The 12,158-nt window shown below is 45.2% G+C and overlaps 1 protein-coding gene across 3 annotated transcripts in view; it reads right to left on the bottom strand.

Annotated features, from left to right (window-relative positions):
• The window catches only part of Svep1 (sushi, von Willebrand factor type A, EGF and pentraxin domain containing 1), a 176,593-nt gene that overhangs the window by 16,283 nt on the left and 148,152 nt on the right, over positions 1-12,158 (bottom strand). For all 3 annotated transcript variants that reach the window (XM_005085043.4, XM_021235926.2, XM_040737940.1), the window contains 3 exons: positions 10,393-10,618; positions 6,591-6,746; positions 723-786 (listed from right to left, as the gene is read on the bottom strand). In XM_005085043.4, the coding sequence (XP_005085100.1) occupies positions 723-786; positions 6,591-6,746; positions 10,393-10,618 (446 nt within the window). The remainder of the gene's footprint in view (positions 1-722; positions 787-6,590; positions 6,747-10,392; positions 10,619-12,158) is intronic.

Genomic DNA, 12,158 nt, shown 5'->3' with positions numbered 1-12,158 from the left:
GTTAAAAGAAACAAACTGGGATAATTTAAAAAAAAGTGTTTTTTTGTAACTTGAGATGGTGCTGAATATTTAAAAACTTTTTCATTATAATGTTTACTCAAGCTTTTTGAGAACAATGACAGCAAAAAAAGGTATTTTTCTTCATTGAATCTCAACCATATAGTGTTCATTTACAGACTTAAGGTTCTTAGAGACACAAAGTTATTTCATTTGTCTACCTCTGAGCATGTATGGCTGACACAAAAAGAAAAAAATGGTGGACACAGACTGACCCGCACATTGTCAGAGAAACTTGGCTATTCTTGTAAATTGAGTTCTTGCAACATTTTGCTCAACTGCAGCTATCTATTCGGCTGATGCCTCAATACCACTTAAAAAAAGATGTCATTAAGGGCCAGTTGTTTCACCTACAAGCAACAGTTCTAAGCCTTTCATTTTATACCCGTTTTTTGAGAAAACACCTCAAAAGCGCAAATGAACATAAGTTCCAAAACCAAACCATGCGTTGCTGCTGAACCAGCAATCTTGTGTCATATATCAGTTAATCTCTGACACTTGACTGGTTGGGGTCCTTAAGCAAAAGCCACTATGTATTCTCTTGTAGTGTATGTGTTTATTTTATTTACTAAGGCACAAAATGGATACATAAAGAGAATGGAGGCCATTGTTATCTTGTGTCCTTGGCTCTACTTCTGGGACCCCCTAAGCGCCACTGAACTCACCTCTGCACATTGCCGCCTGTCTAGTCCACTGCCCGTTCTCCTGGCAGACTCGTTCCCTGTTCCCCTGTGAAGCAGCAGAGAAAGGGCATGAGCAGGATCTTAATTTCATAACAGAGAGGCAAGAAAGGACTGCAAACCCATCTTAGCCATGGACTTGGGTGACATATGGCTGGAATGCTGAATGAATGAGTGCATTAAATGAATGTGGAGTAACGTTTCAACTCTCAAAAACACTTTCACCAAATTCCTCCCTGGCAGAATCATGTGATGAAGGCGGACTCAGCTTGATCTTCTATTTTAAGGGACAGCTAGTTATATAACCCATAGCAGGGACTCGGGAAGAATGGATCAGAAATGTCAGAGATACATTTGTTTGGTATAGTTAAACTATTTTGAATTGCATTTATCTTTCAATACTTGATACATAAAACAAAGTATAAAGATAATATATTGCTTTGAGGACTGTAATTTTTTTCCTTTTTTATTAATTTGTTTTTTTACATTCCAATTCCAGTTCCCCCTCCATCCTCTCTTCCAGCGCCAACCACTCCCCTACTCCTCGAATCTGCTCTATGGAGAGGGTAAGGCCTCCCCTAGGAAGTGCACTAAGTCTGTGCCATCGAGGACTGAAACTTTTAACCACAGGACTTATCTATTTCACCTAAATTTATTAAGGGCCTGCGTATTTAAATTTTAAATAATCTGGGTAAATTCTGAAAATTGCTTCTCCATATTCTAAGATATCACTTTGTTGAACAATAATTTGCAATTATCTCAATATATTTTTTTCAATATTCCACACCTTTCAAGACTGTGTAGGCTGCTTGCCTTCTGTGGTATCGAAGGAACTATTTTTGAATCCTGAGTATATTTTTTTTTGTAGATCTTTGCTTTCTATTTTTCTGTTATCTTTACCAGAAACATCTGTATCCCCAATTTGTAGTCTGTCCCTAATTAACCATGAAACAATAATTAAAGGTTTATAACATTACATATTAAAAGACCAGGCCATAAGCTTCTCTCTCTCTGTGTCGCTCTCTCTCTCTGTTTCTGTCTCTCTCCCTCCCATGTGTGGTGTATATGTTGCACAAATGGCAGTCAGAGAGGCCATCCATCCGTCCATCCGTCCGTCCGTCCATCCGTCCGTCCGTCCGTCCGTCCGTCCGTCCGTCCATCCATCCATCCATCCATCCATCCGTTCGTCCTTCCATGGACCTTGTTCCTTAGAGACAGTGGCATTGCACGAACTCCAGGGACCCTGTAGTCCCCACTCCCCACATCCCTGGGGTTACAGGCATGCTCCCACCTGATTTTCAGTGAGAGAGTATTGGTCTTTCAGGCGCAGGTCCTCATGGTTGAGCCGTGAACACTCCTGCTTGAACCACGCCTCCTGAGTAAGTCTTTAGGAGCCTGGCTCAAGCGTGGACTTCAGCATGTGGATTTTTGTCACCTATTTGTTTTCTGATTTAATTTATGCTTATGTATGTTTCAGCACGTGGCACATTTATAGGGATGCTAACAGTGGCCAGAAGAGAGCCATGGATCACCTGGAGCTGGAGTTAACGGGTGGTTGGCAGCCAGTCGACTTGGGTACTGGGAACTGAACGTGGTTCCTCTGGAGGAGCAGCGGAGCCGTCTCTCCAGCTCCCTATCATGTTTTTTAGCTGTGTTCTGAATCAGCAACAGCCAGGAAGCTGCTAATCCTTTACTCTTGTGTTTATCCTGACTGACTGATGTCCTTATTGTCCTCTTTTGAGGTATTTATTTTTCCTTGAGCCATGAATTTAATTATTGATAAATCTTCACTTGTAAAGATCTAACTGACTTTAATGAGATGGTCCTATCCTAACTTTCAAAAACAAAACAAAGCAAAACACTCTGGTTCCATAGGTTTCACTGTTTTTTTTTTAACACATTTTTATCTCCTTAATAAAATAGTAATGCTTCATTCATTGTAGAAAAACTGAAAACATATACGAGAGAAAAAAAGCTTCCACCACTATTCATCCAAAGACAAATTTTAACGTTTGTGCTTTTTCTGTAAACAGGAAAACTACTTTTCTTTACTTTTATTACTTTTTAACATTTAAAGGAACTAGACAACTGCCTACCTATGTAGCTTATTAGCCAGGTTCTCACAGAGTACTCACAGCTGCACTCAAGCAGTCTAGTCAAAGGTTTTGCATTTTCCCAGTGTCCTCAACGTGTTCTCTTCCTGTAATGGCTTGAATGACAAATAGCTCTGTTTGATCGTGTCAGTTTTTATTCTAATATAAGTCCAAATGAATTACCAGCGACTACTGACTCTAAAAAGCAAACAGCATCCACTCACTTCCTCTTCAGTCACTGGCACCGTTTACCCTGCTTTTCCTCCTCCACCCCTCCAATTGCCTTGCTTTCTCTTAAGCTTGAGTTTTACATCGGTGAGCACAAACCCCCCACACCCCACCATACCATAGCTCAGTTTCCAAGCAACGTGCACAGATTCTCGTACGGCACTTTAGAGCCTTAACAGCCGCAGTGTTACTCACCGGTGGTGACTTTTTTAAAGTAACCAACCCAGTCTCAAGTTGTTTATTTTGATTTGCTCTTTAGTTGACTTTAGGTATATATATATTTTTCCCTGCCTGGCAGATTTTTTTTTTTGAGATTCAAATAGCTCATAAAAAGGTGTTTGCCTCACACGCTAACGGGGGCATGTTTATACACTAGAGGAATGCAATATACTTTATATTGGGCGTCTTGATTGTTCTGCTTGGTTTGGGTAGCAATTCAAGTGCTGGGAGTGGATGACGATAATTACCCCTGCATTGAGTGACAATTGCCACTGCCATTTGCCTGCACCGTCACATCCGTGTAAGCAAGGAGGCCTGCTGTGCTGTGTGCACCAACAGGCTGAGGGCGAGCGGGCCAGCTCTCCAGCGTCTCCTTCGGTAGAGCAAGACGGCCGCTTAGTCTTCTGGGACTAAGACCTGATGTGGGCCCACTCCCCTGTCCTGCAGCTTTTGTTGTCAGAGGCAGGTCCTGTCTACAGAGCGAGTGCTCCAAAGTTCCAAAGTTCCACAGAGAAACCCTGTCTCAAAAAAACAAAACCAAACCCAAACAAAAAAACAAACAAACAAAAACAACCCCTTCGACCTCGTTTGTTTTCTAGTGCCCTGATAAAACACCATGGCCAAACATAACCTGTGACGGGGGAGGGGCTATTTCAGCATACAGTGTACAGTTCACCATGAAGAGTCAGGGCAGGAACCTAAAAGCAGGAACCGATGCGGAGACCAGGGATGAATGCCCCTGACTGGCTTGCCCCCATGACTTGCCTAGTCTGCTTTGCCTGCTTTCTTAGATAACCCAGGACTACCTGCCCAGCGGTGGCACTCCCCACGCACAGTGGGCTGGGGCTCTTCAACGTCCATTATGGGAAAAGAACATGCCAGACATGCCTATAGGCTAAACTGAGGGAGGCATTCTCTCAACTCGAGTTCTGTCTTTTCAGATGACCCTACCTTGTGTCAAGCTGACCAAAAACCTGACCAGCATGCCCCTACAGAATACCATAACTACAGTAAATAATAATGTCATATATATATATTTTAAAAACTATGCCTTCCTAAATCCCTAAATTCCTTCTCTATTTCCCCTGCTCGTCCCTGCCCACTTATTTGCCCCAGATCTGGAAAACTTGTCATTTGTTGCGCTGATGCTCCCAGACGCACTTTTGTTGGCGGCTTTACGTGACGTTACTGATAGAGAAGCTTGGTAAGGCCAAGTTCGTTTTCTTCCTGGAAGGGAGCAAGTCATCGTCACCTATGAGCTGTCTCCACCCAGAGACACTAAAAGTCTACTGTCTCTGTTTGGAGAGTGTGACATCAACAGGCCCAGCTGATAAACCCTAAAGCCTGCAGCTCACAGGGACCGTGAATTACGGTTTTTCATTCGTTAACTGGGGTGTTCTTACGAGGGTGAGTGTCCCCTTCACTTAGCCTTTGGTTACCTGTAGCTGCAGTCTGCCTTGAGGAGCCAAGCCTTCCTCCCCAGTTGGGTGTTCTCGACACGAGAGTTTGCACAGCCACGTCTGCTAATAGTTCCAAGTCGTTGTTTTTTTAGTACCGTCGTGAGTCTCCTATCTGCTCATGCTGTTTGACACACGTTACTCTTCTGGGACGATCCGTATGGCTGCTCAAATGGCTTTTGAAACTTCGTCTAGTTGGCACCATGTTTCCTTTAAAAGATTTGTTTATTCTTTTGCCTGCATATGTGTCTGGGAACCATGTGGGCCCATTGCCCAGAGAACAGAAAAGGGCATTGGAGTCCCTGGGTCTGGAGCTACAGAGGGCTGTGAGCCATGGCGTGGGTGCTGGGTATAGGACCCAGATCCTCCGAAGGAGCAGCTGGTGCTTTTGACCGCTGAGCTATCTCTCCATTCCCCTCCAGGTTCTCAGGTGATGAGGGTTCAGGGCAGTCTTTTACATCTCTCACTATGGACTGGTATTTGTTTTTTTTTCTCCAAGTGGCTGGGCATAAATCTTTCGAAAAGATTCTCTGGTGATTTTAACAAGTTGGTTGGAACGGGAACAGTTATTAACAAACTTCCAGCTTTGTAGCTAACAGCAGGCTTTTGCCCCCCGACATTTTAAGTTAAATTACAAGCTTCAAATTTCGCGAGTTTGTGGTATGTTTTTGTCTCCAAAAATGTATACATGTTTTCTTAAGGAATTTCAAGATCAGTAATCTCAAGTAAGGAATGCCCCAGTCTCAAAAACAGGAAAATCCCCCAGTCACAATCCACTATTAGGTTGCCGTCATTATTTTTGTATTTATTTTCTTAACCTTTGGGGGAAATAAACTAAGAGCCACAGAAATCTGGCTCCAGTTTTTATGGGCCTCCCATGAGAACTCCTTGATTTCACAGACACACACACACACACACACACACACACACACACACACACACACACACGTCCGTGCCACACATATACAGCCGACTGTTAGCGAATACTTCAGGCAGACCTGTTCTTACACACCGCTGCAAACACTAGGAGATTCCCGAGAATCCAGACGGCAGCCTCTTGAGCCTCACAGGAGCTCTCCTAGACAGAGTTGATGGTGAGATAACGCTTTCAGAGACATTAACCTCGTTGCTCACGCTGCCCACGGGACCGTGTACTACTGCTACAATCCGGAGTCACTTCACGATAAGGCTGGGGTTTTCTTAGGAGAGTTCTGAGGCGTTTCGGGCTAGCTATGTCACAGGGGAACCTGGCATCTCCAGTAAGAGCTTGCCAGTGCCTGTGTGCTCACTGCTGGCCAGGTCTGGCTTTACTCAAGAACCTTCTTGTGACTGTGCTACAGTGATGCACATAGTGGGGGCAGTTGGGAGCTGCCCGGCAGGGTATTGGGAGCCTAACTCAGGTCCTGCGCAGGAGCAACCAGTGCTCTTAACTGATGAGCCGTCTCTCCAGCCCCCATTGGTTCTTTTTTTGAGCTGGGGATTGAATCAGGCCTCTGGATAGGCCAGGTAACCACTTTGCCTGTGAGCCACACCCCTCCCTTTCTTTTATGTCTGTGTTGCGACAGAGCCTTGACAGTCGTTCCGGCAGGCTTGAACCAGTCACCTTCCCGTCTCTGACTCTGAGCAGCTGAGATCACAGATATTGGTCACCATACCTGGCTGACATTTTTTCGTGTGTTTCAAAATCCTAAGCCATCTCGTTACTGTTTTTTTTTTTTTTTGTCCCCAGAAAGTGTTAAGAGGATAAAGAGGCAAAAATATAATAGGATGTTTTAGGAGCAGTATTGGCAGAATTAATTTATTCACATCATATCTGAATAGCGCATTAACTTTTCTTAAGTAACTTGTTACTGTACCTCTAACTCATAGCCAGAGTCACACTGATAAACGACGGTGCTCCCAAAGCTGTATGTGTCACCAGCCACAAATCCATGCTCTGGACTTTCGGGGCGCCCACAAGATACAGGGATGCAGGATTCATCAGAAAATGGTGGCTCCCACGTACCATCGGGCTAAAGAACAGATCACAGGCTGTAAGTCACACTTAGGAATTCACACATGAGCATGCTATTCACGGGCAGACTCATCCCCAAAGTGAGAGCCAGAAGGACCCAAGGTTTCCCCTAACGGTGTTGTTTTGCTGTCTATCTGTAGTTCTTCAAAACACATCTATCATGAGGTTTTACACAGCACCAAACATTTGCTGACATCTCTGATACCCACAAACTACGCTCTTTCTCCCAAGAAGAAGACCCATCCCATGAGGAAGTCTCTGCTGTAGCACACACACTAACTGGAGTGTGGACTAGAGTACAGGGCTTAGAGAGAGGGTCTGTGCAAACAGTGCACCCAGTAACATGAGATTTACATGTGTTAATTTCAAGTTTCAGAGAAACAGCAGCATTGGGTGATGAGCTGGAAGCCCGAAGCGTGGGTTTCCTGTGCTCTATATGAACACGGCATGTATTTGCGTTTAGTGTGTGTGTGTGTGTGTGTGTGCGTTGTGTGTGTGTGTGTGTGCGGTGTGTGTATGTGTGTGTGGTGTGTGTGTATGTGTGTATGTGTGTGTGTGTGTGTGTGTGTGTGTGTGTGTGTGTGTGTGTGTTGGGTGCCATCTGCTGTTCCTGTTCATAACTTTTTCTCCCAGGCAGGCCGTAGACGCCCAGATCTTTCCCCGGCTGTTTTAGAGAGTGGCCCATGAACACACTGTCTGGCCTGCCTTGTTTGCCTGTAGGCTGTAAGGTTCTGGGTTCCAGAGGGGGGTCCTGGCCTGAACCTAGCAGGAAAGGGGAGCTACCTGGAAAGGCCAGGGATTCTCTGGACAAGCTTCACTTGGTTAGTGCACTCGGCCTCTGCGGGTTAGAACATCCCCCACTGCCAATCACATTCCTACACAGCCAGCTTTACTGATTGCGACTGGGATGCAGTCTCTAGTGAAGTCCCCCAAAGAGCAGCAGTCAGAGACTTGTCTAGACGGCTGAGCACATGGAGGCTTGTGCAACAGTAAACAACACTCATCCACACTCCAGGAGGCAGCACACCTAAATGTGGCGGGGACCGGGCAGAAGCTGCCACCCGCTGGGCTTTTCCGATCCTTGCCCTAAACATCTCTTCACCTGGTCGCTCACTCAGGTTCCTAAAACGGCCCTTTCCAATGACCTCTTTTCTGATCCCAGTGAGACACCTAGCAGGTTACTGCATCCCGAGAAGCAGGTGAGGTAGAGGGAACCCTGACCAGCTGTCAGTAGGTCAGAGGACATACCAGAGGCTCAGGCTCACTGCTGGTGTCTGAAGTGGGCGGCCTTAGGAACTGAGCCCTCAACCTGTGGGGCATAGCACAGCCTCCAGGTACAGAGTGTCCGAGTTGAGCAGGGGCTCATGGCTAGCTAGCGTCTGCGGCAGAACTGATTGCTGTGTGTGTGTGTGTGTGTGTGTGTGTGTGTGTGTGTGTGTGTGTGTGTGTGTGTGGACAGCTGTCTGCAGCTGGTATTAGAAGGGTGCTGTTGGTAAAAGTCTGAAACACTATTTGAGGCAAAACCCTTTAAAGTACATATAATACAGAATTGATTTTACAGGAACAAATGTATAAATATGCCCATTTTGCAACTAAATGTATGGAGGTTGCACCCAGCTTTTCAATAGTTTAACTGATGCCTCAACAGACCAAAGTTTTGCGCAAATAATTGCGAAGATTAGTGGAAAATTTTTAACCTTTTAGGCTGGCATACCCAACAGTGAGTTTCATCATGGCCTTGTCACACACATGTTACACTTTGTTTTCATGTATTTCCCTCCCACACCAGGCTCCCCCCTTTATGTCCCGTCTCAGGGTGGTTTCCCCAGTCTGTTCCCTGTTCTGTTTTCTTGGATAAAAAAAAAATTAAAACTACATTCTGTTGTGTGCTTTTGAAATATCTGTTATTTGGCTTTGATTATATCAGGTTTCTCCGTGATGGTTATTTAATATCAGAATCATTTAGTAGTTACTCCTCACCTTGGCTTCTTCGTCATGGTCTACATTTGGTTCAAACTCTCCTTCCTCCTCTTTTGTTTTGGCCCAGTTTTCACTGATGGAAGCTTTGTAATTCTGTAATGCGCCATAATTTCTGGGAGGGCATTCATTTTTTTATATTTTTGCTTGTGAGCCTAGCCTCTAATGGCTGAGCCATCTCTCCAGCCCAGCATTAATTTTTTTTTTTTTTGGTTTTTATGACACAGGGTTTCTCTGTATTGTTTCGGAGGCTATCGGTCCAGCCCGGCCTCGAACTCCAGAGATCCACCTGCCTCTGCCTCCCGAGTGCTGGGATTAAAGGCGTGCGCCACTACCACCCGGCCCAGCATTAATTTTTTAACAGCTGTATTTACCTTCTAAACTAGCTCTATGACATGCAGAATAATTTTATTACATTATAACAAAAATATTTCTAGGCACTGAACACAGTTCTGTGCAATGTCTGCATTGGGATACTTAGAAAGAGTCAATTTAGCTTTCAGAGCAAAAATTAAAGCAGAGCCCAGTTGGGTAAAGGACAGAAGCCGCATTTGGTATGGAGGAAGCAATAAAGGTTATAAAAAAATAAGCTACTGATTCGGAATAGAGAACCTAGTCACCAGTGTCCCAGGATCCCAGAGGGCACATGTGGAGTCACTCAATGCTCCCTAACCCAATGCAGAGAACATCAGATCTCCATCATGGGGAGACCCTATTTGTTCAGGAAGCTCTACGCCTTGGAGAAAATTTCCCCTCATGATCTTGGGCTCTTAATAAAAGGGGGCTATTTTGAGAGCCTGCTTGGTGCGATGGTTCTGGCTGTAGGTTTGAAAGCAACTAATCACTGGGGACGCATGGTTTACAAGTGGGAAATTAGGAGGAGAATAAAAAAAAAATCCTGAGTCTCCACTATGAGTCAGGCATCTTCTGGATACGTACACACATCAAATAATGTTATTCTTTCGATGAGGTGTGCATCACCAATACCCAGTTTCATGTGATACAGAGGTAAAACCTGGGGGCCTCAGGCACACTGGGTGAGCTATGTCCCTTCCCCAACCCTATTCCCCCATAGTCTTGCTACACAGCCAAGACAGGTCTGGTGATCCTGCTTGCCTCTGCCTCTTGGATGCTACATTATGGGATGGGCGGCCAGGCCCAGCATAAGTGGTTTTCTAAAGCAAGCAAACAATGAACTGTGGAGGCGCAGTTTGACCACGGTGTCCTGTCTGCTTGTGTGACTATGAATATCTTATTACTATTATCTTTAAGCATGTTCCCTAACGTTGGTTCCTTCTCAGTTTAAAAAATGGGTAATATCAGGAGGAAAGCAGGTTCTATTTCTTTTCTCCTCTTTGTTGGAAAAAAAAGTTATTTTATACGTGTGAGCGTTTTGCCTGCAGGTCTCTGTCACATGGGTATCAGGTTCCCCTGACCTGGAGTTACAGACAGTTGTGAGCTACCACGTGGGTGCTGGGGACCAAACGCAGGTCCTCCGGATGGCTCTTAACCACGGAGCCATCTCCCCAGCTCCATCTTTCTGAGAAACGTCTCAGCTCTTTGGATGCACGTGAAACTTGAAGCATCTGCCTTTCTTTCCTGGCCAGCACGACGCCGCAGATGCCACGGCTAGACTTGCCTGCCCTCGTTCAGACACAGTGTCTCACCTGGCACGTTGATGAGTTGACTCCCTCGTGGGTAAACCCTTCTGCACAGGACACAGAAACCTGCTTATTCACCCGGAAGTCATCTCCGTGAACACGCATGCGCGTCGTGTTTGATGGCGCAGGGCACTTCCTGGGACTGCAGGAGATTCTTTCGGGGAACCAGTGGCCGTCTTGTTGGCAGGTGAACGTGTCTGTGTCTGTGTCTATCGTGTATCCTTCGAGACACCTGAAATGCAGATGAGAAAATGAGCACCTGGCGGCAGAAGAAGGCAGCTTGCTTTGCCTGACTGTCTGCTGAGATTCCAGGAGCTGTCACAGGAGGCACAGGAGACGTTTTTATGAGAAACCCCAGAACTACCTCAGAGGTCAGATGGTTAGCATCGCTGTACAAAAACACTAACGTAACTGCATCCGGATAAATTCCCAGTGATCCACGTTCAAGATTAGCCAAGACCAAAGTTGCCTTAGATGTGGCTGAAATTAGTCTCTTTTACTTACTTATCCATTGATTCTAAAGTAGCCACCAGTTCAAGAAATTATAGAGAAGTCCAATTACTGCTAATAGTTACACACTGGTAGGACTATAACATAGTGTTTATGGTTTATCTACTGTGCAACAAGCACTGTAAGGTGCTTGTACAAGGTGCTACTTCTAAGCGTGATCATTAAGTATCACTCTAGCTGCAGTGTAGTTCAAACTCAAGTAAAATTGGCTCTCAAGCCCCCTGCGACTTAAAAAAAAGTGCATATTTATGCAGCAAATGGTTTGGTACAGTGATTGAGTTCTATATGTTTTACAGATACCAACTTCTCAAATTCTCATGTCCACCTCCTTAGCAGGTGCCATGAGGACTTTCATGTCATTTGACACTGATGAGGGTAGCACCAGAGAGATTAGGTACCTTTCTGGAAGCCACACAGTGCCGCACGGTTTGTGTGGGATGCAGTAAAACTGTGTACTCTAGAGGGAGTGTTTCGGGATCCACGTGCCTACCACCACTACATGCTGCCTTTTAAATCCCTTCATTTAATCAATTCGTAGTAACCATTGGAGCACACTTTTCTTTTTCATTCCAAATATTACCAGGCTAGGCAGGAGGCAGAAGTCTTACACAGTTGGAACAACCTGGTTAGCGGAAACTAAGTAAAGATCTGCTACTGGGTGTCATCATCACACACCAGGGAAGAAGCCCCAGGAGAATCCTGAGGAGCGCGTGACATCGTCAAAAGGAGGTTGTGAAATGATCTTCAGAGTCCCGGAGTGGCTATTTGTCCTACCATTCTGTCTGACTCCCTCACACCCCATCCTTCCATAGATTCCACTTTTCACTACAGTTAGGGATCAGAAAGCCAGGCTAAACTGCTCATGGTGGATCACCCCAGAAAAGGGGCTAAGTTTGGATCAGGTCTGAGGTGTAAATGCCTGGGGGGCCCTGCTCACCAGGAACATGAGGTATTGAGATGCTTCTGAGTGTGATGGCTACCAATAAAAATCCCAGTTCTCAAATTCATCCCAAGTTTTTACACCTTTCATTTTAGTATTTAATTTAACAATACCCTCCAGACCTGAAGTTTCCATTATTTGAGTACCATATACTTAGTTTAGGTAGCACAGGCTGGATGGCCGCTTTGTTCGTATGGCCCAGTGATTCAAAAAGTGACTGAAGCCGGTCAGAGCTTCATGAGCGCCATGAGGATTGTGCTAGAAACCATGGTCTGAAGAGGGTATACATTTATTTTCACAGTAAATCCCAAATGAATAAAGT

The sequence above is a fragment of the Mesocricetus auratus genome, unplaced genomic scaffold (genome assembly GCF_017639785.1).
Source record: "Mesocricetus auratus isolate SY011 unplaced genomic scaffold, BCM_Maur_2.0 Super-Scaffold_6730, whole genome shotgun sequence".
In the NCBI taxonomy this organism is placed as follows: domain Eukaryota; kingdom Metazoa; phylum Chordata; class Mammalia; order Rodentia; family Cricetidae; genus Mesocricetus; species Mesocricetus auratus.
The sequence above is the reverse complement of the archived record's forward strand: the minus strand, read 5'-3'. Positions and strand labels throughout refer to the sequence as shown.